The sequence below is a fragment of the Petaurus breviceps genome, unplaced genomic scaffold (assembly GCF_028583685.1).
Source record: "Petaurus breviceps papuanus isolate PSGF00001 unplaced genomic scaffold, PetGlider_PUasm1.0 558, whole genome shotgun sequence".
Taxonomy (NCBI): domain Eukaryota; kingdom Metazoa; phylum Chordata; class Mammalia; order Diprotodontia; family Petauridae; genus Petaurus; species Petaurus breviceps.
This window is the reverse complement of record NW_027186376.1, coordinates 2,564,207-2,591,928: the sequence shown is the minus strand read 5'-3', so window position 1 is coordinate 2,591,928 and position 27,722 is coordinate 2,564,207. Positions and strand designations below refer to the sequence as shown.

Here is a 27,722-nt window from a genome sequence, read left to right as displayed (position 1 = left end):
GTGCCTACTGTTTGCTGGTGTTCTAAGAGCTGGAGATAGAAAAAAACATTCTTTGCCCCTGAGGAGCTCATAGTCTAATAGGAGAGATACATACAAACAACTGTGTACAGATAGGAAAGAGGCAGGCTGAAATGGGAATCCTTTCAAGACAGTCTCGGATACTAGATTAAGGAGGACTGGGAAAAACTTCTGGATGAAGCGAAGAATGCTAGGAGGGGGAGGAGAGGGTGTGCCAGGCGTGAGAGCCAGGGAGATGGAAGGGCCCAGAGGCTGCTGGGTAAAGCCAAAGGGAGGATTTTATATTTGCCCGGGTGCTGATAGGAGCCCCTGGCATTCGTTGGATGGAGGTGTCATGGTCAGACCCCGGCTGGAGGAAGATTTATTTGGTGGTTGAATGACTGACATCTGTAGTGAGACTGAGTTTCTAGTGGTCTGTAACGTGTTTTCGAACAATTGAGCACCGACCCGTGTTGCAATCCCAGCTCTCCAGCTTGGTATCCATGTGACTGGTCTGCTTGGGCCCTCAGTTTTCTGTAAAACGGGGAGACTGGAATGAATTGTCTCGCTGGGGCCTTGGAGCTCGGATGTTCCTTGTCCCGATTTCTCTTGTGTAAACCCAGCCGAATGACCCTGGGGACACCCTCACATGGCCGTGTGCAGTGTCTTTGCCTGTCGGACTCCTGACTGACCGAACACTTCTGATCTCAGATATTTGATGCTGGCGAGATGTTTGGAATCATGCAAGTCGAGGAAGTTGAGGAAGATGAAGCTGGTGAGGAAGTGCAAGAAGAGTTGAAAAAGAAGCCGAACCCTGGAAACGAGCTCTGTTACAAAGTGATCGTGACCAATGAGAACGGACTTCGAGCAAATGATCCCAGTAGGTAGGTTTCCGCTTCTGCCTTATGGCTAGAGTGTCTCAGAGGCTTGTGTACCCATTACTTGCGAGCAATACCCGACCGGGGGAGGGATTGAAGTGACGCTCCAGTTAGTGTAAGCCGCGGGTAAACTTAGCTTTTCCAGTGTGGTGCGTGTCCAGCAGTAGCAGCGTACGGCTCCCACTGGGCCTGTGAAGAGGGGGAGTCATGATGAAAGACTCGCTTGGGTGTCAGGCATTGATAGTGAGCTGAAGAATTGGTCATATTGACCTGAATCATGAAGGACCAACATTTGTTTGTTGGCTTGGCCGGGTGAAGAGCTCGGTGGGTGGGTGATGCAAGAATCGGGGGTGGGGGAGGCTTGTTTGGAGAAGACGGGAAAGTGGGTCATGGGATTTCTTAGAAAGCAGACTCCACTTATGGGGAAGGATGTTGTCATTGCGTGGTGGCAGGCAGCTCATCCTGGTTATAGGACAGTCATTTAGGTTGCTGTATTATCTATCTCACTTGTGGAATTTCTTTTTCTGGAGAGACTGAAGAAAAAATAGGAAGTGAATGGTGAGATTTCCCTTTCTCCTTTATTTACAAAGACTGAGTTTTTTTCTCCCCATCGTTAGTGTTCTGCATCCTCTGACCTCAAAGTAAGAAAACCCAGTAGTTCCCCTGCTAACATGTCAGTAGAAAAAGTCTGGAATGAGAAAACTGCTTCTGGGGCCCTCACTGGCCCAGGGAATCAGCACCGATAGCTGTGAGGCGTCTTCCCTCTCTGGACTTCTGGGCTCGGAGGCGGGTGGGGCTAGGGCGGCTCCCAGGCTTCCCTCTGGCTGGCCCAGGCACCAGGTTCTCAGCTGTAGTGTCACCCTTCGCTCCTCCCTCTCCGTCCCTGTGGCCCCCCAGTTTGTCTTGGCACCAGTCAGTCACCGCCTGAGCCACTCTCCTCCATGGCCCCAGCTCTTCATAACCAGCCCCTTCCTTCCCTCTCCGAACCAGCTACTTCCTATTCCATGCTCTGGCAGAGGGAACAGGAAGACCTGAATTCAAATCCTGTCTCAGAGCCTGGTCATTTTGCTTCCTTTGAGACCCTTCTGATGCTCCCTGTCTGTCAGGTGCTGACCTGTGACCTAGCCTAGCACAGAGAGGTCCCTGCCGTGCCAGAGTCACAGGTCTGGTCCCTGTGCCTAGAGGACATTGCTCTGGTCACATGGCACACAAGCCAGATGAGAAGAAATCTGGGATCCAAGAGGTTAGGGGCCTAGCCCAAGCTCGCCCTGTCAGCCACGGTAGAACTGGGTTTGGGGCAGTGGAGGGGCACATCGGGCAGGGCACCAGGCATGGAGTCAGATCCAGCCTCCCACACTCCCTGGCAGTGTGACCCTGGGCAAGTCACCTAACCCTGTTTGCCTCCGTTTCCTCATCTGTAAATGAGGTGAAGCAGGAAATAGCAAACTCCTCAGTGTCTTTGCCAAGAAAACCTCAGATGGAAGCACCAAGAGTCAGACACAAATAAGAAATGACTTAGTGACAAGAACCAAAGAGCTGGGATTGGAAGCCAGGTCCCCGACCCCCCAGGGCAGCCCCCTCTTCTGTCTCAGGAACCATTCACGTAGAACATCGACAAGACAGGGACGAGAGCGGCCCGGCGGCAGGTGGGCCAGAGGTGTCTGGAAGGGCTAAAGAGGGAGAAGGAGGAGACGGCCATCGTCAGAGACTTTGCAGACCTGCTGTGTCAGAGAGGGGTCGACCCCATGGGCAAGACGGGGCGCTTGGTACAAGTGGCGAAGGAGCCTGTACCATCTCTGTGTCCCAGAGCACAGTAGGCAATATCGGGGGGTCAGGGCTTCCTTCTTCCTTTTTGGAAGTTGGGAGACCATTTATTGTAGAGAATATTTTTGGTCAGATGAGCCTGGCCTTGATCATTCCTCCTGGGATGTGTGGAGCAGAGGGAGACACTCAGGTTGGGGGCCTGGGAGCCTGGGAGCATGGAGGGGTTAGAGGCTCATGGATTCTCAGGGCTAGAAGGAACCTTAGGAATGGTCTGACGCCCCTTTTTAATTCTCAGAGGGCGTAACAGGCCCAAAGAGGGGGGAGTAACTCACCAGAGGTCACACCGCCATGCGGAGCTGGGCTGGGAATGGAGGCCTGTTTCTTAACCCCTGCTCTGTTTTTCCTTCTACCCTAATTCCCTTCCACAGTCTCCAGGAAGTCTCTACCCATAGAGACTGTATGTGATAACGATACAGTAATGACAGCGATAACATGTTAGTAAGCAGATACACAGAGAGTAGATGGAGACTGACCTTGTAAGCTGCGGGTGCCCTGAAAGATCTCCCGCAGGTTTGAGCCCAAGGATTCTGAGAAGGAGAGGGATGACAGGGGTGGAGGGCAGCCGGGGCAAAGGTGAGGAGGTCAGCCAGCTTAGTCGGTCAGTTAAGTGTGAGATGGCAGGAGTGTTGTGTGCTCTGTAGATGGAGATGTGTGCAAGGCAGATGACAAGGCAGGCCCCCTGGTGAGGAGTGAGGGCCTCACACCTTAGGAGGATTAGGAACGGTGAAGGTGGTGCTTGAATCGGCCTGGGGTCAGCCCATACAAAAGCACTGAGAGACCAAGTCTAGAACATGGGCTGGAATTGGGGGTAAAGGAGGCGTTTTGTGTGAAGGACTTGGTGCCAAGCTGGGGGTTGTACTTGATCCTAGAGGTAGAAGGCGACCCCTGCAGTTGGTGAGGGAAGGATGATGTGGTCACTTGGGTAGTTCTGTGGGTGATGGACTGGAAAGGTCAGGAGTGTGAGGCCACTGAGGGCCCGCACCAGGATGGGGGCGGGGGGTGGGAATCACAAGGTTTGGTGTGGTTGGATGTGTAGGGGAAGCACATCAAGGATGAGAACCTGGTGGTCAGGAGTGTGAATGTGACCCTTCCACTGGGCAAGGTGGGGCAATGGACAAATGAAGGCCTTTGAAGGGGAAGAAAAATGGAATGCAGAGAGCAGCCGGGGCAGGGGAGGGGAGTGAGGCCACATAAGTGGGCTGGAGCGGGATGAGAGGACCATGTCACCTGCCTGCCTGCTCTGCCCGTCAGATGGAGGCTGGTGCTGCCCCCAGGACAGCTTCCTTGCAGGGGGCCTCGGTGCTTCTCACATGAGTCCCTGCACTGCCCACAGAAGGGCTCTCGCTGCCTTCTCACTCTGGCTTGGCATCACTGCTGCCCCAAGGGCCCGAGAGGCTGCAGCCTTGTCAGACGGCTTCTCTCCTGGTGCTTTGGAGTCATCCTGTTATGGCTTGTGGCCACTCAGAATTGGGCTCTGCTCTCCCTCTGTTCACCACTCGGGCTGATTGGGGCCTTGATGGGGGTCCTGAGCCTTGAGAGGCACCTGTTCTCTGTTGTACAGGTGATGCTTGACCTTTCTCTGTTTTTCCTTCACCCCTCTCCTTTCCGTCTCCATCTGTTCTCCCTGGCTGTCTTTTCCGTATTTAGTGTCCCTCAAGGCAGAGTGATGGTCAGTCTCATGGCCTTGGCGTTGCCACGACCTAGCCAAGAGACAGCCAGCGGGGATCCGTGAGTGCCTGGGTACAGCCTGTCTGCCGAGGGGCCTGGTAATCCTGATAATGGGTTCTTTGTTTGTTTTGAAGCATATTTCTCATTGACCACGCCTGGACATATCGCATAGAGCATGCCCGCCAGCAGCTGCTGCAGGTTCCAGGGCTGCTGCACCGCATGGCCAACTTGATGGGGATTGAATTTCATGGGGAAATTCCAGATGAGGGCTCTGTGGAGCTGGTTTTGGAAGAGATGTGGAAGTTCAACCAGACGTACCAGCTCTCTCAAGGGGTAAGGTGTGCTTGCTTCTGGCCATGGTGGGCCCTGAGGCCTGGCCCATTGGAGAGCTGAATGCAGCGGGCCTTGTTGCGTCTGTAGAACGCATCTCCCCAGAGAGGGGAGCCAGGCCGGGCCGCTGCTGACAGCTCCCAGAGGTGTCGGGCTCTTTGGTGTCCTTAAGCTTAGGTTCATTCAGTCTCCAGTCGCTGATCAGAGGGTATGAAAAGAGAAGGAGGGACGGCTAAGTGGTGCAGTGAATAGAGCACTGGCCCTGGAGTTAGCAGGACCTGAGTTCAAATCCGGCCTCAGACACGTAACACAAAACTAGCCGTGTGACCTTGGGCAAATCACTTAACCCCAATTGCCCTCCAAAAAGCAAAAGAAAAGAAAAGAGAAGGAAACTGAAGGGGAGCTGGACCTTGAGGAAGATTGTCCTGCTTCTGTCCTCCATCCGCGCCTTCTTCCCCAGCTCAGGAATTAGTTGGTGCTTTTTTTTGTCATTCGCCCAGGCCCCCTCTTTGTGCTAAGCCTCTTCTCCCTTATGGGGGCTGCTCCCCAAACAATCCAGATGCCAGGCCTGCACCCAAAGCCTTTTCAGTTTAATGTATGGAGCCTTATGCTCCAACTGCATCACCTTCAGGAACCCAGGACCCATCGTGGCCATGGTGAGGTGGCAGAGAAAGGCTTTGAGGAAAGGTTTCCCCACGAGGCCGATAGCATGAAGGCCCTAGATGGTGCATGGCCCAGCTTTGTGCTTAAGTATCAGCCCACACCAGCGCAGGACCCCTTTGGCTTGACAAGGCAGGGAGTTCTAACCAGCTGGTACATTATCCCATATTCAGCTCTGGCAGAAATGGAGGCCTTCTGGCCATCAGTTGCCAGAATTCTCTTTTGCTAGTGGTAGGAACCCTTGATGCCCTTGAAAGTGTGTGGGCTGCTTCTGTGGACACAGACCAAATGAGGGAAAGGCAGCAAGATGCTCATGCATCTGAATGTCAGCAGTTCTGTGGGGCAACTTTTACTTGTCCTTGAGGACTGTAAAAGTGAAACGGTCACCTTGGAAAAGGAGGAAAGGCTCGCTGCTACGTTTGCAGTCTTCATCAGGCAGAGAGCGTCTGGAGACAAGGAGAAGAGCTTCTGCAGTGCTCAGAGAGCTTAGGAGGGAGCCAGGAGAGGAGCGGCAGCCCTCAGCCTCAGCCCTGCTGTGCTGGCTGCACTAGTCGCAGCCCCTCTCACAGCTGCCTTGGCTGGACTTCTGCTCTGTGCCTCTTGCCTTGGATTGTCCCATCTTCCCATGACGTCTGCAAAGGGGCACAGCTCTGGAGTGTGGCCCTATCAGGAAGGAATAGAGACTGACTCAGGCTTGGGTGTGAGAATTACCTCGTGACCCTCCCTCCAGGCCCTTCAGCCACCACATCTGGGTGGGACCTAAAATGTAAGGGAATAGCCCAAGTGAGACTGGCTTTGGGTTTGGTTTCCCAGGTCAGGTCTTCTGGCTTCAGGTCGTTTTTTTGTTTGTTTGTTTGTTTGTGTTTTTTTGGTGTTAAGTGTCTGAGGCCAGATTTGAACTCAGATCCTTCTGACTCCAGGGCCGGTGCTCTATTCACTGTACCACCTAGCCGCCCCTCCAGGTCCTTCTTTATAGTGGGTCCCAGAAATCACCTATTGTCCATCTGGCTAGTGCAAGTTTTGCTTTAAGAAGTCTGGAGAATTAGGGGCGGCCAGGTGGCTCAGCGAGTAAGAGCACCGGCTCCAGTGTCGGGATGACCTGGATCAAATCCGGGCTCAGATACTCAGCACCACACCCAGAAATAATAACTGGCCGTGTAACCTTGAGCAAGTTACTTAACCCCTATTGCTTTAAAAAAAAAAAAAGAAAAGAAAAAAAAAGTCTGGAGAATAATAAACCGCTTGATTGTGATAATGAAAATCCCTTTGTTGGGATGGAATACTTTATTGAACTTCTAGGTTAACGCTATCTCAATTCCCGTGCCCTCAGCCCTAGCCTAAAAGCTTAGCAGAATCTTACATGATAGAGTAGAAACAACATCTAGCTTGGAGCCCAGACCAGGGCTTGAAATGCCACCTCTGTCACTTATCCGCTCTGTGACTTTGGACAAATCATCGGCCCCTTTGAGCATCGCTTCTCTGGCCTGTAATCTGAATCAGGATTACGGGGTAGTTGTCAGAATCAGATGCCATGCTGCTGATTTCCTTGGCACAAGCAAGTCCTAGAGGAGACAACTCCGCTTTCCTGTGTGGGTCAGCCGCCCTGGAAGTTGTTCAGAGCAGTGAGCAGTAAAGACTGAATGCCAGAATGTCTCTATCTCTGACAGTCGAGGATGGGAACATGTCAGTGGTGGCCCTTTAACCAGGCTGCAGGGCTGGCATTCAGTTCACTCTTGTAAAGCTCTGAATGATATGTTCTGTGTCAAATGATAGCATTCAGTGATAATGTTACAAAAGTCCCCCACTGGTTTTCTTAGGTCATCACCCTGATGGCCGTATGACATGGGGAAGGTGACCCAGGTTTTAAAGGCTGTGCCAGTCTGCTGCGTACCCTGGGTGGGCCTTGCCAGTAATCCACCCTCGCTGGGCTTTCAGGGCAGGCCGTGGGTTAGGCTAGAATATTGGAAGAATCCCATGATTTTCTTTGGTCGTGGTAACTCTGAAATTCCAGACTTTCTACTGAAGAGGATGAAGGTTTGCCACCAGTGGAATGATAGATCCTTGAAGTGATGTCAAGGCCACTCAGTTAGAAAAGTTAAACCCCCAAAGCAGAAAAGCGAGTACCCACCAGTGGAAGGGCATGGCACGCTAAGACAGTGCTGTTGAGGAGCGTGAGCCTTTATAATACGGCTTTTCTACCCTCTCTCTCTCTCCAAAAAGACTGCAGAGGAAAAGGTTCCTGTGTGGTATATCATGGATGAATTTGGATCTAGAATTCAGCACTCAGATGACCCGAGCTTTGCAGCGGCACCCTTGTTTTATATGCCTCAGCAGATTGCCTACACAGTTCTTTGGCCCCTGAGAGACCTTGAGACAGGGGGTAAGTCTGCCTTTCCTTATTGGAATCAGTCCCCAAACATCAGTACAGCACCTGCTTGTGTCAGATGCTGTGGATACACATCCAGAAGAGGGACCCACAAGTGCACACGCATGCACACGCACACACAAAGTGAATAGATGCTCATTTACACAGGAGAGTTAAATACAGGGTCATCTGAGCAGCACTGGGGGGATCAGGAGGGGCTTCATGCAGAGGGTGGTACCTAAAGCAAGCAGGGTCTCTGAGACAGGCAGACGTAAGGAGGGCGGGCATTCCAGGCATGGGGGATGGCCAGTGCTAAGGCCCAGAGACAAGAGGACCAGAGGGCAGGCTGGTGTGGCTCTGTCACCAGATACAGGATGGGGAGCAGTGGGGGCCAGGTGGTAGAAGGCTTTGAAAGTCAGGCAGAGGAGCTTGGGCTTTGTCCTGGGGCCAGTAGAGAGTTGTGATGTGGTCAGATCTGTGCAGAGGATGGCCTGGAGCAGGGAGAGGCTTGGGAGGGACACCAGGGAGCACTGTCCTGATAGTCTAGGTCAGAAGGGACTGGGCCCTGAGGTGACCAAGGGCACCAAGACATGTGGACGTGGTGCCAAGCTGGCGAACCTGGGGATGGGGGCATTTGGAAGGGGCTGCTGGGTGTGTAGGGAAAGAAGAGGAGATCATGTCTAAGGTTCCTGTTGGGGCAGGACTGACGCCTAAGGGAGAAGCTGTAGCTGGCTGTCTAGACCTGAGTCCCCAGCGCTGAGATTAGAGTTAGCTTCAGGGAGCTGATGAGTCACAGAGCGAGGGCAGAGGCAGGAGGCAGGGGAGCTGCCGCAGTCGGACAGGAGCAGTCAGAAGGTCATGATGGACAGTGTCAAACACGGCAGACATGTGTTAGGAAGAACAAAGGCAGAGAAAAGACCCTCGGGTTTGGCAGGAAAGGTCTTTGGAGGGAATAAGGTTGAGAAAGTGCAGGCCGCAAGTGTAGACAAGGAGTTTGGCTGAGAAAAGGCTTGAGTGAGAGAGTCAGTGAAGGTTTTTTAAAGATGGCAGCAGCCTTGGCAAGGAGAAAGGCGACCTCTTTGTCGGACCAGAGGAGAAGAGGAAATAGATGATGACATTAAGGGGTGTTGAAATAAGGAGAATGGCAGAAGGAGCTAATGGTGCATAGGAGCCAGGGCTGAAGTTTGTCAGGAGAAGAGTGATGAGTTGACCAGGGATCCCAGGGTAAAGGACAAAACAGAAGTGAAGTGACTGACTGTTGGAGAGGAAAGAAAGTGAAGTCAGGTAGGAGGAATGGCCTGGGAAAGTGGAGAGGGGTGAGAGGAATGGAGGTCTCACGGAGTGTAAAAGCCAGGGGAGGGGGTGCAGAGCCTAGGGACGAGTGGCATGAATTCTAATCAGGGAACCTTATGGGTGATGGGAAGATCTAGCATGTGACCATGCCTGTGTTCGGCTCCTGTGGGGCAGAGATCAAAGAGATGGGAAGTTGGGCTCATCTCCGTCATGGGGATGTCCCTACATGGGGACATCTACATCAGGAGCTCTTAACCTTTTTTGTTTCCTGGCCCCATTGGCACCAGTCTGGTAAAGCCTGTGGACCGCTTCTCAGAATCCTGTAGTTAAATACATAGGATTATGAAGGAAACCAGTTACGTGGAAATAAAAGATGTGATTTTTTCCCATCCAGGTTCATAGATCTCCAATTTACCTACAGACCCCTTGGGGTCTGGGCCTTGGAAAGAGCCCCTTATCTGTATGACTGTTAAAGTCCCCTCGTATAAATGAGGGCAGGAGGTAGGGAGGAGAGATCTTGGTGGGCCAAGTGCTAACCTGAGAAAGGAGGCAGAAGGAGCTGGGCAGACCACAGCTGGGTAGATTTAAAAACAACTTTTTTGAGTAACACAAGTAAAAGGAGAGTTAGGAGGTTACAAGGGGGATCCAGGAGTGCTCTGACTCCCCTCCAGGACTAGTGTGTTGGGTGGAGAGAAGGTGTAGCCAGTGCCGAAGAGCATCACGAGAAAGCAGCCTGATCTCAGCGAGAGCTAAGGAGCCAAAGGGGGAGAGGAGGGCCAGCATGTAATGCAGGAATTGTAGCAGCACAGCAGAAGGGATGGGTGCTGTTGGATTGGCATCCGGACGGCGTCGAGTCGTGGGAGAGGAGAGGGCGGGCGAGCCGTGGGGCCGATGGTGATGGATGAGAGCAGAGCTTGCTCTCCTTCCTTCCTCTCTCCCTGCTGGCGTCCCTTTGCATGTGCGGCAGCTGCCCAGTGCTTAGCTGCCCCAGCAGGCAGAGGAGAGATGCCCAGAGCCTCGCTACCACCTACTAAACCATGTACCTTGACACAGAGGAGGTGACCCGGGACTTTGCCTATGGAGAAATGGACCAGTTAATCCGGAAGTGTGTGTTGTTGCCATGGGTTCCTGCGGACGTGCTGGACGTCAGCTCCTCTACCCCCGAGCCATCGGAGGAACACTACCAGGTATGATGGCCAGGCATCGCCACAGGCCACCTTGAGTACTGTCCTTGGTCTTCAGACGCTAGGAGGCCATCTCTCAGATAGTCACGCCTTTGGGCACAAGAGGTGCTTAGGCCAGACAGCAGGACCAGGACCTCGGAGACAGGGTGGGATTCAGTATCGGGAAGAACATCTCTGCTCCCTGTGCCTCCTCGGGCCTTATAAGGGTGGTGTTCTTTGGGGGGTCCCTGTCTCGGTGCCTCCTTCACACTCCCAGCCCCCTTACCTTAGACTTGTCCCCCAGAGTACTGGACGTGAAGTCAGGGAGACCTCAGTTTGGATCCTGCCTTTGTGACCTTGGGTCAGTTTGCTCACCTGTAAAAGGGGAGTGATATTAATGCGGTCTGTCTCACGGGGCTGCTGAGATAATAGGCATAAGGTGCACACTTCTTAAGTGCCATTGGTGTCACTGTTTGTCCCTTCCTGTTGTTGGGGCACCTCTTGGAAGCCCGCCCCGGAAGGCAGGGTCTCTCTGCCTAATTAGCATCATGAGACCAGAGGAGTTAGAGTGGGAGCCTTAGACCCAGTCTTTGCCAGGAGTTCTTCCCCTTCTCCAGTGCTCTGGACACTCCAGGGGGTCAAACCCCTGTGGGAATAATGTTGTAAATGCATGAAATAAACTAGAATTAGAAATCCATCTTCTGTTGAGATAGAGTTGTCTAAATAGTTTTCAGAACAAGTTCACAGATCCCCCCAGGCTAACCTCTGGTCTTGCCCAGCTCCCTCCTCACGGAGGCAAAAAGGCTGACCTCTACAGAGGTTCGGCAGCTTGTGCAGGGTCGCCTTGGAGTCAGGATTCTAACCCATATCCACTCGAACTCTAAACCAAGCGTTCTCCCCCCCCCCCCCCCCAAGAACCGTGCAGTGTTAGGGTTGGTCAGAAGAATGATGACCATCCAACCCAGAGAAGAGAAGAAAGAGAGCAGCACTTTGCCAAAGGGCTTTCTCCCAGTGACCCTGTGACACTTTAGCAGCCGTGTGAATGGGAGGAGCTTTCAACACAGGGCCAAGTGCTGGAGGCCACAGGGGGCCAGTTCTCATTGGTGTATGGGAGGGAGTGGGAATTGTAGCAGTAACAATAAGAGAGACAGCCTTCAGGAGAGCACGGCAGCCGCATTGCCCTCTTTGGGAGCCCCAGAATCCATCGGAAAGGCATGGCAGTGAGGTTGGCTGGCAGCTAGGACACCTGGGTCCTAGTCCCACCTCTGGTCACTTACTGGGGGACCTTAATGTAGCAAGGTCCCTCTCCTCTGGATCTCAGCTCATTCTGCTGTAAAACAAGGGGGTTGGACCACATTGGTGACTCCTACCCCAGAGGTGGGGGAGGTCTGCAAAGCTCTTCTGACCACAAAGCTTTTTCACAAGTGTCCTTGGGCACCATGATGTCCAAATTCAGAAATATGACAACAAACATCGTTGAGTTTCCTAAAGACCCCTCACCCTAGATGGCTTCTAGGCTGCCTTCCATGTCTAAGTCATTTGGTGGTTCTGGCCTCCACATTCTGTGGTTGCCTCTGCAGGTATCAAGACCCAGTAAGTCTGTCCCTTCTCTCAAGGGCCACCCTCAGTGGCCAGCTCACAGGCTGACCTCTCAGAAAAGAGTCTCCTGAGCCACGTGCCGAGGGAATCATTGCCTGGGCTACCCATGCTGCCTCACCCCCACTTGGATCACGCAGCTCTGGCACCAGTCATACCTAGAACTGTTGGGAAACATCCCTGACTTGTGAGCCCTGGAGATGCCTCCAGGCTCTTACTCATGGAGCTGAACCATATCCCTGCTGGGTATTTATCATTTCGGAGTCCAGGGAGGTTGGGGGTCATGTTGTCCAACTTTACCTTGTTGATAAAGGGGAAGCAAAGAGTACATGATTTAACCCTATATACATAGTTGAGGAAACAGGCTGAGCAAACAGCAGTGACCCTTCCATGGTCCCAAGCTCAGAGTCCGAATTTGGACTTGGCCCCAGCTTTTCTCCCTCCAGCTGCAGGGCTGGGAGGAAGGGAGAAGGAGGACCCAGTGGCTACCTTAGAGCTCTGAAAGTATGTATGTATGTATGGATGTATGTACATGTGTGTGTATGTATGTATGTATGAAAGGAAGAAAAATAAGCTTTCTTGGAGCAGCTCTGGGAGAAGAACCCGGGCTAAGGGAGTGAGGCCATGGGGACAGGTTGTTAGCTCTGCAGAAGGAGCTGACTGAAAGTGGCTCTGGGAGTGTTACTGCTTATGCTGCGACCAGAAGTGAGTCAGAAGACGATGGGGTCAGTGAGGGAGAGCTGCCTTCCCTCTCCCACCCCCATCTAAAGAGCCCCACGTCACACAAGATCCAAAGAGAAGAATTTGGATCTCAGCCCGGTGCCTCTGGCTCCAGATGCAGGGCTCCTTGCACAAGAAGAAGCCTTCAGAGGTCAGCAAGTTCAGCTCCTTCAGTTTACAGGCACAGGACCTGGGCTTCCACGGCAGTCACTATTCCTCTGAGCCTCAGATTTCCTGTCTTCAGATGGGAATCCTACCACTAACCCACCCTTGAGCTTGCCAGGAGGAAGAAGCCTGGATTCCTGAAGTTCTGGGTCAGTGCGTGTCCAGGAGCGGTCAGAGGCTGGACTCTTGGCTCCTTCCAGCTGCTGAGGATTGGGAGAAAGAAAATGGAAGCAAGAGACTGAACACTTGCATAGCCTGTCTGCATCGCTGAAGCCAAGTGGTCTGGAAGGCATTTTAATTTTGGACTCTCTAACTCAGCATCTCTTCTGAGAATTTGTGTCTTGCCTCAGTCTGTGGTTTGGTCTCTGCACTATTAATCAAGGACCCGACAGCCCAGGGGAGTTGGACGGGTGCTTTACCTTCATTCTCCGTGCGTTTCTGTAAAACTTAGGAACCCTGAGGTTCTGGACTTGTTAGAGCCTGAAGGCATCTGAGAAATTCTTTTGTCCTGTTTCCCTTTCTATAAATCTGATGAATTCCTGTAAATCAAGCACTTTCTTGGTTTGAAAGCTCTCCCTTTAGAATTCCAGCGGCAGTGGCGGTGACACTTACAGAGAAGGAAGCCTCTGTTTCCTGGGCCTGACTCCGGGCCTTAGCCCAGAGAAGCTCAGTGATCTGCTTGAGACAGTGGGTTGCAGAGCAGGAGCTTGGACCCCTGTCTCCTCACTCCTAGGCGATGTCTCTTGGCCACAGCAAAGCTGCCCAGTTTTCTGTTTCCAAGAGAGAGATCTAGACAGTGTAGGGATTTTTTCCCCAAAATATGTGTATTTCCCTCTCTGCTATTTTTCATCTGTTTATCCCCCTCTCTGTCTTACCCCCCAATCCATTTTTTTTTTTTTTTAGTTTTCCCAAATGAATTTTCCACCAGTGTAGTTCCATGGATTTCTCACAATACAGTAACACAGGACTCTGGGCAGTGGAATGTGTCACAAAGTGAAAAGGGAATTCTTATTTTTTTTGGAGGGGGAAGGCAGGGTAATTGGGGTTAAGTGACTTGACCAGGATCACACGGCTAGTTTTTGTGTTAAGTGTCTGAGGCTGGATTTGAACTCAGGTCCTCCTGACTCCAGGGCCAGTGCTCTATTCACTGCACCACCTAGCCGCCCCCTAAAAAGGGAATTCTAACACACCCTGTTAATTTTGAGAACCCTGAGAAATGACACCAAAAGGTCTCATGCATTGTTCTCCTGAGAGCTCCTGTGTTCTGTTTCCTCCCAGGCCATTTTAGAGGAAAACAAGGAGAAGCTTCCTGTTGGAATAAGTCCACCAGCTTATCCCAAAAGTCACGTATTCAGGTACGTCTTGTCCCCCTCAGATTGCACAGGAAAGTGTTTCTCTCCCTTGTTCTCTCCTGACCCTGAAAGACCCTTTTCCTAATCAGTTTACCCCTTTCTCATCACCCAGGGGTGGCAGCAGGGAGGTTTGGGCCAGAGGCCGCAGGAGGAGGGTCCAGGGGTTGAGTGGGCTGTAGTGACCGGTCTATACCCTGAAGTCATGCTGCCCTGGGGTGGGGGGAGAGCCTTCCTCTGTGGACTCATTTGTTCTGGGGCTTCTGGACCAGCTTGGGCCGTGGACCTTTCTCAGCCGTGTTTCTGAATGCATAACATAGGATGCAAAGGAATCCGGTTCTGTTGAGATAGTGTTACCTGGATCTTTTTTAACAGAGTTCTTGGATGCCAGGTGGGAAGTAGCCACCTTCATAGATGGGCTCAGGGACAGGGAATTGTGCGAGTGTTTCACCAGTGCCTTTGCCCGGGAACAGAGATTCCCATCTAGGATGTTTGCACTGTTACAAGGCGTTACCAGGGCAGAGGTTGAAATGCTCCCTGGGTGGGTACTCCCAGAATGAAGCCTGCCTCCTTTATGACTCTGATTCACTGAAATTGCATGGTGTCGGGGGGGTGAGCATCAGCCCTGGCCTGTTTGATCAGGCTGGAATGGTGGCTCTAACTGCCACCATCTGTGTATGTGACCTGGGGCGAGACCCCAGCACCTCATTCCTTTTTACTGATGGAGAAACTGGCCTAAGCAAAGGTCACTGAGATCCATGAGTCAGGCCAGGGGCAGTGCTCAGTGCTGGCGACACTGAGAACGGCACCAGAGCTTGCGGTGTGATGGGGGCTACGCGGGGTCCCCACCTTCAGTGGCAGATCTGGGAAAGGAGGTTTGGCTTCTGCGTCTGTCTCTGCGAAGGTGGCATTGCTGGGAGTGCCAAGGAAGCATTCTGTTGGAGGAGCCTGCCTCCAGACTGTGGAGCTTCACACACCCAGGATGCTTGGAGTCGGCTTTGCAGGTTACACAGTGAGACCTGCCAGGTTCCGGGGGGGGGCCCTCAGCAGCCGTTGGGCCCAGCTGCCCACGCCTTGCCCAGATACTGCAGCAGCACTGCTGCCGGGCATCGCCCGCTGCTCGAGGCCTGCTAACATGCCAGCAGAAGGGGGTTTCTCAGGATCCTCGTCCAGGAGCTGTTAGTGCACAGTAAAGGGCCCATTTGGTGTTGGCTGGTTCTGTTTTTTTAGCATTCAGCTTCAGAGTAATAGCTGGGGGGTTAATTGTCATCAAACTCGAGGCCCAGCCTGGTTTGCTTTATGTGCCTAGCTGTGTTTGGGGAACGGTTCTCCTGAATTGAAACAAAATTGAGGGGTAATCCTCTGATTTTCTGCTGTTAATGAGACTGGGGAAGCTGATGGTAGGAAGTCCAAGGACTGGGAACTGGCGAGCTTTTTAGGTTCTGCATGTTGGGAAGGGCTGTTTGGGAAGCTCTGAGCAGGCCCAAACCAAGGCCTGGCAGAAAGCAGGCCAAGCTCTCCAGCGTGGGGAACTGAGCCAACTGTTTGGGACTGAAGGAGTGGTCTTGGTTGGACCTGGGAAGGTATCTATGAGAGGGTACACCCAGCTGGCCCAGGTGGAAAGTCAGAATTGGGGGAAAAAGACTGGAGGAGAGAGGATTTGCACTCAAGGCTCCACTCCTTGGTGTTTTCTTGGCATCACCCCACATGGTGGAAACCAACTTTCTTTTAGGCCCGCTGTTGGGGCCCCCATAGTTTTGTTGCCGTGGCTACTTACACAGCCGTAATGATGCTGATTGCAGCCTGTGTGGCTGTTGTCCAGCATCCTGACACAGAAGGCCACAACATTCCTTGGTCTCCTGCCTTCCAGGGAAGGGAAGAAGTGGCATTCTGTCAGCTGCCCGCCCTGGTCCCCTCGCCTGCCTAATCCCTAAGAGGGGACTCCGCTCTGAGGCCAAACCTCCTAGGGGTCTGTAATGACCAACTCCCGCCTCATCTCAGACTCTGAAACCCTACCGGCCCCCCTCGTTCTCCCATCGCGCACCTAACGCCCCACTCTAAAGCTGTCCATGCCTTGTAATAATAGCAGGAGCTACCATTTATAAAGCAGCTTAGGTTTGCAGAGCGTTTTACAGGTTTTGTCTTATTTTATCCTCACAACAACCCTGCGAGGTTAGTGCTGTTCCAAGTGGGGAAATGGAGGCACACTAGGTCCTCTCTGGAATGCTTGCTTCACAGGGAGCCAGCTTCTTTCATCTCCACTCAATCCTCCTCCTCCTCCGTCTTCTGGTGACGCAGCCTCTCCCGCCTCCCTTCCTCGCTCTAGCTGCACTCCACGTCGTCTCCCCCTCCCAGCTTGCTGGTCGAGGCAGGGGTGTGGGAATCCTGCCACTCCTACCTCTTCTTCTGCCACTGTCACTTGTCCCCGACATTCCCTCAGTCCCTGTCTACCACCCACTGCAGATTCTGGCAGCTGCCCTGTCATGACTCAACATGCTTCTCTGCCCCTTTGCCCCTGCGTTCATACTGGGGGACGTCAGCGTACATGTTGATGCTCTCTCAGATGCCCCAGCTGCCCAGGTCCTCAGGCTGATCACTCCCCATGATCTGCTCCTCCAGACCCACATTCAGGAGCTTTAAGACCCCCCTCCTCTGCTCACGATCTGCTGCTACTCCCCCTGTCCCTTTGCCTTCCAGCCCCAGGCCCTGTTCTCCATCCTCACTGTGACCTCCAGGCCATCAGCCCTCTGCTAGCTCTCTCCTTCCTTGCCCATCCTAACCCCTCAGTGACTGCTCACCTCAGCTGTGCTTCCTTTAACGTAGCCATGATCTGGCCCTACCAAGCCTCATCCTCAGGGCCTCCCCCATCTGCTGAACACAGGGTATGTCCCCTAGCCCCAAGTGGGCCCTCGCTGCTGCACAGCCTCATCTGGACGCTGTCCCACTGCCCGCTGAAGCTTTGCCAGCCTCCCCATCCCTCCTCCAGCCTTCTGTGCCACTCGTCTCCGCCAGCAAACCCTCTCCCATATCTCCAGTGAAACAGGTGGAGGGAAGGTAGAAGGTGCTGCAGTGGGACAGTCCTGAGAGCCCCCCGCTGGGCCTGGTCTTGCAGCCAGGCCAGCACATACTTGTTATGTGATGAGCTGGTGAGGGTTGGATGCCCTGTTTGGATTCTGTCCCTTGACGCTCACCTGGCAGCGGGCTTGTGACTAGTCTGAAGGACTCGGCTGCTGTGTCAGACAAAAGTAACATATTTATATCATTTTCCATCGACTTTGAAGTCACCTTCTGTGTGTGCATCTCTCTGGCTATGGTATAACAGTGAGACTCACAGTTTCTCACAACTGTTCACGAAGTCCCAGTCCTGACAGGTCCAGACAAGGTGGAAAAGCTTTGAGTCGTGGCCCTGCTGCTGTGCCCGGGGGCACCGTGTGCTGACGTGCACCGCCCAAGCTGGCTGCGGTTGGAGAGGCTGTGCACGGGCTCTCAGCCGTCAGGTCTCTCACAGAGAGGAGACTCCCTAAGCCGAGATGTGTCACCAAGGAGAGTCATACAGATTTTTTGAAGCATTAAAGAAAGTAAAGGAGGAGCCAGCTTGACAGAGAGACCCGACACCCAGTTCTCTTCAAATACCAGAGGGGTTGGTATGTGAGGAAAGGAGTCAACTTGGTCAGAACGGGGTTGGATCAGAGAAGTCAGAGGGAGACCAACCCAGGCTTAGTACAGGGAGGCCTTGTGGGTAGGAAACTTCCTGTCACTGGAGGTATGCACATTGAGGCAGAAGCCACCTTTTGGGAATGTCAGTGAATTAGGCCACAGACTGGAGCCGATGACATCGACTGCTGCTTTGGCACCATGGGCACCTGGGCCCTGGCTGAGTCACTTCCAGGCAGGCAGGCATCAATCGCTCCCCTGAAAATGCCAGCCTCTCCCAGCATGGCACCATCCCTCACTTCTAGGTGTGGAATCAGCCCTGGAGATGTTAACCAACCTTATCGCACTTAACTGTTCGAATTCACACCAGAGCGCTGGTTTCTGGAGTCCAGGCTGTTGCCTTTTCTATTTTAGCCCTGGATCCATAAAACAAAGAGTACCCAGAGTCATGGGACCTTATTTGAAAGGAAAACCAAAGCACTGTGCCAGGCTCCTCAAGGGATGTTCACAGAAACCCAAGACCATCCCTGCCCACAGTCTGCCTCCGGTACCATGGGGAGCAAGCTTCAGAGTCCTGGCTGGCCAGACAACAAAAGGCCTGCATCCTGGGGCCCCAGCAAAGCGCACATGTACAGAAAGCACCAGACCCAGCCATGGGGGCCTTGGCTTGTGCCGCTTAGCGCCTGTGGGGCCAGGGGTCTCAGTGAGGCTTCACCAGCTTAGGTGGAAAAGAGAGAATGCTTGCCTGGCCCGTGAGCAGAGAGAGCTCTGAAAACCCAGCCTCTAGAAATAAGCACTCGTTCTTGGAGGAAGTGCATGCAGCCTCTGGGTCAGACCAGGACTCGTGACTGCTGGCCAGGGGCTGGTCCTCTGACCTTCCAGGGTCAGAAACTTGATGTGATCCGGCGGTGAGGAAGCCTTCCTGTCAAGGGGGTTTGGGACGCCGCAGAGGTGATGGCTGTGCTTGAGGCCTCATTCTCCTGCTCTGTGTGACCTTAGGCAAGCCCCTGCTTCTGCAAGCTTCACAGAGAACGGAACGTTGGGCTCCGGATTTCCGAGGTCCTTTCTAGAAGTAAGCCAACTCAAACAAAATTAAACATGCATTTGTTATTAAGATGATATAATTTATTAAAATATTGAGTTCCAAATTCTCCCCCTGGAGAAGGTGGACAGTGTGTTAGAGATTATACATGTGCAGTCATGCAGAACGTCTCTCCATTAGCCATGTGGTACAGGAAAGTACAGACCAAAGAAACCCAGAAGAATAAAAATGTCAGAGTGCACTGAAGTCACCTTCAGATCCCTCTGGAGGCGGGGCGGACGGGGCTTTCGTCATGACTTCTCGGAGTTGTGCGAGTTGCTCCCAGTTCAGTGTTGCTGTTACTGTGTCTGATGTCTGGTTCTGCTGCCTTCACTTTGCATCAGTTCATGGAGAGACTGCCTCTCTAGCATCTCCTACATCCTGTTTTCTTGAGTCGTAGTATCAGGGTGTCTGGGAAAGCTAAATCAAGGGTTTTTGTGCCTGCAGTAGAGGGGGTTGGACAGTCCGATGAGGGAGCTTGTGTTGCCTACAAAAACTAATTCATTGTCTGTAACCACGGTCTGCAAACTTTTTGATCATGAACTGCTATCAGTTAAAAAATATCTGTTCGTGCATCCCCCTGCATATGACTTTCGTACTTTAAAATATGTGTACTGCTCTGCTAATAATTATGTGCATTGTAAAGCTTAGACATTTTAAAGAATGAGAGAGATGATAGATTTAATCCCAGTCACTAAGAGGCCACTACAGTTTGTTGAATAGGGGAGTAAGTCAGATTGTGCTTTAGGGGGCCTCCCTTAGGGATGCATTGGAGGTGGGAGGGACTGGGGATGGAGATGCCTAAGAAGATCATCCCAGTGATACAGGCGGGTGGAGCAGAGAGAAGGAACACACCCGAGACGTTATGCAAGGAGGAGTCACACGCTGTTGGCGGCGCACCAAGGGAGTTACCGTCTAGGAGAATGGTGCCCTTGACAAAAACAAGGCTGGATGGGGAGAGGTCTTCAGTGCAGACTGATCCTTCCTCCTCCTGTCCTGCTGCCCAGGGGGTGCATGAGACAGCAGCTATGTGATTTGGGGGCAGGGTCCTCTCCCTGCCATGTGAAGCAGCTGCTAGGTGACTGTGGGGCAGGATTTCACCTGCTGTTGTGGGTGTCCTGGGAGCGAGGAGGTTATAGCTGTCCCAGGCCGTGGTGAGGTGACCCCGGGGTCACACGGTTGGCTGCTGACGTGGGAGAAGAGTGGAGTTGACCCCTAGAGTCATGCCCCTGTCCTCACGTGGGGGTCCTTGACAGTTGACTAACCGTTTTACACATGTTACCTCACTGAAGTTCACAACGTCCTTGTGGAAACCTGGGCTTGGGCTCTTTAGTTAACAGATGAGAAGACTGAGGCTGGGTAAGGTGCCCAGGGCACTGGTGGATCCAGCCAAGACAAATACCCCTTTTTAGCGATGGGAAAGCTGGGTGTTCAGAGACTGTCTCTTCTGTGGACAGAGAAATGCTGCTTCCCTTCTCTGTTTTACACAGATCACTGCCCCTCAACTCTCAGCTGTCATTGCAGTAGACTTCCTTCTCCTCTAGGTGTTAGAATTTCCCAGGGTGCAGTGGTTCCCATCGGTCTGGTCCCATTTTAGGGAGGCCACTCTCCTCCCTTCTCAGGTGACGCTGCTGACTCAGCCCTACCCTGGCCCTCTGCAGAGCACTGGGGTGACTTACTTAGGAAGCCTTCCCCTCATCCTCACCTTCCTGGCCTTGTCCAGACACAGCACTGGCACTGCTGCACAGACCTGTCTCACAAGAGAGCGCGGCTCAGCCTGAGTGTCTCCACCCCTGATTTCAGTCCCTTCCGAGCCCCCTGGGAGAGCTCTGCGTCCTCAGAGTAGCTGCTCTTTCCTGGGACAGGACGGCTTTTTTTGTCTGGGCCCTCAGCACTGCATCCTGCTTCACTGATGTTTGAGGGATTGAATGAGCAGGATGCTGTTAATAATGCTTTTGAGGAAGCTTTTCCTGCCCATCCTTGTGGGCAGGACGGTGACAGTGAACTCGCTTAGAAAGTAGTTGTTTGACCAGACACCAGGAGTCGCCCTCGAAGAGGGAGGTCCCTTGGGGGTCTGGGCTGGGCCCTGGGCTGCTGAACCTTCGTTTTTTATCCCTAGTTTGGTTAAGGAATGGATGTCACATTCAGCCCGTTTGCAAACAGCCCAAGGCTTTGGGGGATGGCTGAGCCGCTGAATGACAGGTTCCAAGAAGTGGCCATCCAAGGGTTGGACCGGACCTAGAAATAGGCAGTGGACTTGAGATGAGCGGGAAGTCTTAGTCTGAGCACAGAGAGATCAGCTTTACCAGCACAGGACAGACAGGCAGGCAGCCCAGACCAACTGGGCCCTCACTGTAAACACAGATTCTGTGCTGAGCACTAGGGATACCAAGACAGCCCAGACACCTGGTGCATACATAACTACAAGATCTCTCCAGGCAGGGGTGGAGAGCCTGCCGCCTGGAGGCCACACGTGGCCTTCTAGGTCCTTGGGTGCCTGCGGCCTGTAGCCTGAGCCCAAGTTTTATAGAGCACTTATTATTAAGGGGATTTGCTCAGGGAAGTTTGGGTTCAATCAAAGGGCCACAGTTGAGGACCTAGAAGGAGGCTCATGTCCTTGAGGCCATGGGTTCCCCAGCCCTGCCCCAGAGCCAAGAGAAACATGGCTATTTTGGGACCATGGAGGACCAGAGTCCTGCTCTCTTCTGCCCCGGTCCGGCCCCACCTGGAGCATTGTGCCCCATTCTGGGAAGAAGAGGGGTGGTTAGGCCACATGGAGAGCATGGTCATGGTGGGATTGTGCAGGGCAGAGGCTGACTGAAGGAGGCCGTAGACCATAGATTCAGGCCTCAGAAGCTGCTGAGTAGAAGCCCCTCATTACATACGGAGGAGGAAGCAAGGGAGTGCCTTGCCCCCGGTCCCACTGCTGCTGAGGGTCTGCGGCTCTGATCCAGCTGAGAGGCTTGGGGGCAGGACCTAGAAGAGGCTCCTCAGGGCCCGAATGCTTTCTGGTGGGAGGGGGTTCCATGTGCTCAGCCTTTTGTTCCCTTCTAGGGTTTACACCGATCTCCAGCAGGTACTCAACAACCTCAGGCACCCCCGGTTTCAGTTCACCACCTTGGAGGCTGAGGCCGACATCCTGTACAACTTCTCGCATTTCAAAGACTACAGGTAAGGGCAGCCCCGCGGCTCCCTCCCCGGGCTCTCACCTGTGCTTTGTACCAGTGTTTTCCTCCGTCTGTCCTGCCACCCCAGGGGCCCCTCCTGGTCATGACCAAATGGCCATCTGTGGTCAGCCTTGTTGCGCTCCCGTGGCCCCAACTCCTTCCTAGGAGAAGGAGAACGCAGTAAACCGTCCCTTCTCTGGATGGAAGACGTTGTTTCCTGGTGTGTTGTTCTAGTTGGGTGGGACTTCCTGGCTCCGCTCCTCTGTTCTGCATCCATTCACACAAGCCTTCTGTGTCTCTCTGAACTCCCCACGTTTGCCGTGCCTTGTGTGCAGCGGAAGCTTAGTCTTGTCTGAGGGCTGCTGTCTCTCCAGGGCTCCCCTTATCACAGACTACATGAAGCTGGCTGTCACAGGCCCGGCTGCGGGTCCCTGCTCTGTGCCTCACTGTCCAGCAGGGCTTTGGGCTGGACGGGGCATTGTAAAGGCCAAATGGCGGGTGGGTGTGCAGATGACTCGTGTGACTGAGTTTTTACTGGACTTGCAGGAGACTCAGTGAAGAAAGGCCTCACGTGATGCTCAACCAGTTTCCTTGCGAGAGCCTCCTGACAGTGAAGGACTGCCTCGCCTCCATCTCCAGGCGCGCGGGGGGCCCTGAGGGGCCGCGCTGGCTGCCCCGGACCTTCAACCTCCGCACGGAGCTGCCCCAGTTCATCAGCTACTTCCAGCAGCGAGAAAGGAGGTAACACGACCAAGGGCTTCCTGCCCCTCACTGTGCCGTCCAGGCCCCCACACCCTGCAGGTGGGGCACCCCTGGCCACAAACCGAGGCTCTGCTCCTTAGGAGCCTTGGATCTGGGCAAGTCACATTTATCTCCCATTCCTCAGTTTCCTCATCTGTAAAGGGAGGAGACTCCCGCCTGCCCACAACACGTGGGAAGCTTTCTCCGGGCGTTGGAGCTGCTGGGTGGCCCCAATTCACAGGCCTTTGTGAGGACGCACTTGGCAAGCCCCCAGGCCCTTAAGAGAGGCAAGGGACTGGTGGCGACCTTCCTTCCTGGCCTTGGTGCTCTGCTCTCAGAGCTCATTGTCTTCTCACTGCCTGTTTTATCATGGGAGACGCTAAGCCCCAGAGAGATGAGCAAGGAGACTCGCCCCACTCTGGGGCCAGCGTGCCTAGCGAAGGCTTCTCCATTCCCTAGAACGTGGAGGTGGGGTGACCCCATTACCCCATTCTACAGGTGAGAAGGAGAGGAGCTCTCAGAGCTGGTAGGCAGCAAGTCCGAAGCCCTGTCCACATTGCTTCTCACCCGGATAGAGTTGGCCTGCAGGCAGGAAGTCTTGAGTTCAGATCCAGCCTCAGGCACTTACTGGCTGTCACTTCACTTCTGTCTACCTCAGCTGTGAAATGGAGCTCATGATGGCACCTCCTTCCTAGGTCAGGACCTAGTGAGTTAGTTATTTGGACAACACTCAGCACAGTGCCGGCACAGAGTGGAGGCCTAAGAGAGGCTTATTCCCTTCACCCCAAAGACCCCAAGAGCTCTGTGTGTGTGTGTGTGCACATACATGTACAGAAAGTCAGCTGGCACAGCCGGCTGCGATTAGTCAGGCAGGATTTCCCCCTGAAGAAGGCGTCTGCAAGAGAGAAAACTCCAAAGGCAGATCCTCTGGGCATGGCCATGTATCCACTTCCCCTGCTTCCCCAGAATGCCCATCAGCTACTGCTTGGTCTGCCCTTTGGGGCCGAGCAGACCACAGGCTCTTCCTTCGTGGGGGGTGAAGCTTAAGCGTCATGTGAAGAGAGCCTGGCATTGATGGAGAGTTGCAGGCTTGCTGTGAGTCTGGGAATTGGCCTGACACACTGATCAGAAAAGGGACTGTCCTGATCAGCCTGTGACAAGTGTGTCCAGAGGTGGCCGCCCCACGTGCAGCAGCCAGCAGCTAAAGCCAGGTGCTTTAAAGCCTTGACAAGACTCAGGGCCACAAGAGCCAGAGAGCTGCCTGTACGCACCAGAAAGGCTGTTTGTTATTTGCTAACTGGCTCTGCTTGGCCAGTTAGCCTAACATCAGTTCAGAAAGGTCTTCCTAATGATGGGAGTACCTGCTTTGGAGGTCAGCAAAGCTGTAAAGGAGGCTCGCACGTGCCTTTAGGCCAGCGCTCAGATGCTGGTCCTTCTTGGCAGTTTTCTTCTACCACATTTGAACCCAAGATGTTATCAAAATCTCCATCCATCATCGGACCAGCTGCGAATCCCTGGCTCTGCCCATAAGTCAGGCTTCATTACAGTGAAGCCCGGGGTCACGCTGGGGGTCATTTGGGGCAGATGCCACACTATCTCACCAAGATTGCCTGTTGTCACAGGGGAGAAGACAATCATTGGATATGCAAGCCGTGGAACCTGGCTCGAAGCCTGGACACTCATGTCACCAACAGCCTCCATAACATCATCCGCCTCCGGGAGAGTGCCCCAAAGGTGAGTCCCAGACTGGCCAGACGTCTGCGCCCACCTCAGCACCCAGTGCATGGGTTTAAGCTGTAAAACTGAAGGGAAAGTCGTGTTCTAGACATTTCAGAACATTAAGGTGGCCTTTAGGGTCACTGCACCCCTCCCCATCACCTCCAGCCTTGCCAGCCCTGGAGGCTCTCTCCCCTGCCCAGGCCTGCTCATGGCCCCTGCCTTTCCTGGGAGAGGAGAACGCAGCCTGGTCTGGGCCGGGCCAGGGGCCTCGGGAAAGCCCAGCTCTGCCAGGTGGAAGGCGTGTGACCCTGGTAATTCCTTCAGTCCCGAGCGTGTGCAGTGAAGATGGGTCTGTCTGACCTCGTCAGCCTCACTGGTTAGAGCAGCTGGTGTGCACATCATGATTGAAAAGAAGATTTTCAGAACTGAAGCGGAGGTGATTATTGTGACCACGGCGAGGTGAGGCCGGCCATGCATTTACGACGCTGCCTCTTGCTTCTTTGCACCAAAGCGTGGTCTGCCCGGCAGTCCTCTGTGAGGCAAGTGGCCTCAGTTCCCTTTTCTGTAAAACGAGGAGGTTGGACCAGATGACCTCTGAGGCGCGTCTGGCTCTAAATCCACGAAGCCCGTGACTCGGCCATGCGGCCCCATGGGCCCCGTGCATCAGGCAAGGAGGCAGGGGCGTCTGTGATCATGCAGCTCATGTCGGAGCTGATGTTCAAGTCCAGGCCTCCTCGTATAATAAGCCCAGTGCTCTGGCCACTGCGCTGTGAGGGAGGGTACTTTTTTCTTTTCTGTAGTGGTTTTTTAAAATAGTTTTTTCCTGGTGCTAGTGAGTTGAGCCCATGTGTGCGTGCCAGAGTTCTTTGGAACCAAGCAAGGCGCCCTGAGCAGTCCCAGCCAGGCCTTGTACGTCTGGGGCCTGCGTGTCAGGAATATCGGTCGTCCGTTCCCATTTGGTCCCTCCTCTCCGCAGGTGGTCTCCAAGTACATAGAGAGCCCAGTCTTATTCCGCCGAGAAGACGTGGGGATGGTCAAGTTTGACATCCGCTATGTTGTGCTGCTGCGCTCCGTCAGGCCCCTGAGACTCTATGTCTACGATGTATTCTGGTTGCGATTCTCCAATCGGTAATCCCAGGGACAGGGACAGGGACAGGGACGGAGGGGAGAGCCTGGGGGGCCGGGCACGGCCTTTCTTGTTTTTACATAGTTCAGAGATTTTATTCTAATAGCTTCAATTAGAGGGCTTGTCTGTCGAAACGAAAACTGAAAACAAGTGTACCAGAGAGGTGGTTTCTGACTGTGTTGAACCCAGTAAGAGTTTCCCCGCCACACAAACCCGTTCTGCCTTTTCCCAAGATAAAGTTTAAGAGTTCCGGTTCTTCGGTGTTTTATCAAAATACAAAAGAAAGAAAAAGTAAGCACCTTTTCTTAGGTAGCGAGGGCAGCAAAGGACAGGGCACCAGAGACAGGCCCAGGTGCTTCTGGCGGAGCGGCCCCACGCCCTCCCCCGGAGCCCGTTGGAGGCCTGCAGGGCCCCACTCTTACTCCCCTCCCCCTCCTTGTCCGCGGCTGTCCCAGGGCTTTCGCTCTCAATGATTTGGATGATTATGAGAAACACTTTACCGTGATGAACTATGACCCCGCCGTGCCGCTGGAGCAGGTGAGCAGCGAGGGAGGGCCCCTGGCGGGAGGGCGCGAGGCCGGAGGAGGCGGGAGGAGGCGGGCCAGCTCCACATAGGGCTGCTGGGTGCTGACACAGGGGCCCTGCCGTGATGCCTAGGCCGGAGGGCAGCCTCCGGAGAGGTGCCAGGGAGGCTTTGAGGCGTGGGGAGAATTCACCAGCTGGAGGAGGGACGGCAGCTGTGTGCCAGTCAGGGCATATGGCACATCCTGGATGCGTGGGGGTGGGGAGATACGGAGTGAATGTGGCAGCCGGCCAGGACAGGAGAGCCTGGTGCCAGGGCACAGGGAGCCTAGAAATGCGGGTGGAGATTGTCACCTTGACTCGGTGGGTCGCGAGCAACAGCTGCAGGGCATGGGTGCGTGTGGCACGGGTGGGCAGGGAGCCGTGGTAGACGCCGCAGGGCTTGTTAACCGACTGGCCGTGAGGAGGGCAGACCCAGCTCCCCCGAGAGCCTGGGCAGGACCGTAGAATCAGAGCGGTCACAGGCGCTCCCTCCCCAAGCCCCGGGAGGTGTAACCCCGTGGGGGGCGGGGGCGTGCCCTGCCTCCTCAGGCCCAGGACCAGCCTCAGCGCCGGCTCTTACAGACTGGTTATGTTTCAGGTTCACTATGATGAATTCATTCCCCTGTTTGAAAAGCAGTACCCAGAACACCCGTGGCAGAGCGTGCAGGTAGGTGAGCCACGGGGTGGACACGGACACAGGGCGTCCTGTGCCTCGTCACCCCCATTCTGTTGATGAGGAAACTGAGGCTCAGTGAGAGGTGGAGGGCTGGCCTCTGGCCTCTGGCCTCAGCCCCGCCTCGTCGTCTTGCCCTGGCCTCTCCCGCACATCAGGCCAGGCCTTGACACGGGGCCCTGCGTGCAGGCATTCGCCTCGGTCCTGAGGAAGCAGCCCCGGGCTGGGTTCCAGGCCGAGCGTCAGTAGCCTGGACGTTCTGTGTGGGCCCTCTCCTGGATGTCCTGTCCTCTGGGCCTCCCGGGGCCCTGCAGAGCAAGTGGAGCGCCACAGTCTCTGGAGAAGCCCCCAGGCCAGGCTCCCCACTGAGCACGTGGGGCAGGCTGCCTCACCCTCGTCCTTCCCTTCTCAGGCCGACATCTTCAAGGCCTTCGCCGAGCTGTTCCAGGCTGCTACGGCCAAGCCCCCGCCCCTGGGAGTCTGTGACTACCCTTCGTCAAGGGCCGTGTACGCCATCGACCTCATGCTGAAGTGGGACTGCTCTCCTCCTCCTCACAGTAAGAGAGCCCTCCCCCCGCCTCTCCCCCTCTCCTGAGCCGGGCTGGCCTTTCCCTCCCGACCCACGACCTTTGGGCCGCACGTAGCCCCTGGTTTTCAGAGGCCCCTCAAGGACTTCTGTGTAGTTCTGTTGTGCTTTCTCGTGTTGGCATCATCTCCGCACTCTGGGGTCGGGGCCACTAGACCTAGCCCCGAGCTCTGCTCATGGTAAGAGCCCTGGGAGCCGAGACTTCCGTCCTGGCCCTGGAGAAGGCGGGCCAGCTGGAGCAGCGCCAGAGCGGTGCCCCCGAGGTCCCGCCGTGCTCCCTCGCTGCGACCCTCCTCCCAGCAGGGCCCTAGGGCCCGGGGACGGGAGGGCAAAGGGCACTAAGGCCCTTGTCTTCTCTTAAAGGACCCTAGGTCATGGGAGGGGGAAGGGGCCTCTCACTGAC

At 54.3% G+C, this 27,722-nt stretch overlaps 1 protein-coding gene across 1 annotated transcript in view; it reads left to right on the top strand.

Moving 5' to 3' along the window:
- Positions 1-523: 523 nt before the first annotated feature.
- The window catches only part of TTLL12 (tubulin tyrosine ligase like 12), a 28,853-nt gene continuing 1,654 nt past the window's right edge, over positions 524-27,722 (top strand). Inside the window, exons 1-12 of the mRNA XM_069102902.1 lie at positions 524-881; positions 4,502-4,700; positions 7,578-7,737; positions 10,069-10,202; positions 13,938-14,014; positions 21,798-21,914; positions 22,457-22,651; positions 24,274-24,385; positions 25,347-25,498; positions 25,952-26,033; positions 26,659-26,727; positions 27,146-27,290. Of these exons, the coding sequence (XP_068959003.1) occupies positions 727-881; positions 4,502-4,700; positions 7,578-7,737; positions 10,069-10,202; positions 13,938-14,014; positions 21,798-21,914; positions 22,457-22,651; positions 24,274-24,385; positions 25,347-25,498; positions 25,952-26,033; positions 26,659-26,727; positions 27,146-27,290 (1,597 nt within the window). The 5' untranslated portion in view covers positions 524-726. The remainder of the gene's footprint in view (positions 882-4,501; positions 4,701-7,577; positions 7,738-10,068; positions 10,203-13,937; positions 14,015-21,797; positions 21,915-22,456; positions 22,652-24,273; positions 24,386-25,346; positions 25,499-25,951; positions 26,034-26,658; positions 26,728-27,145; positions 27,291-27,722) is intronic.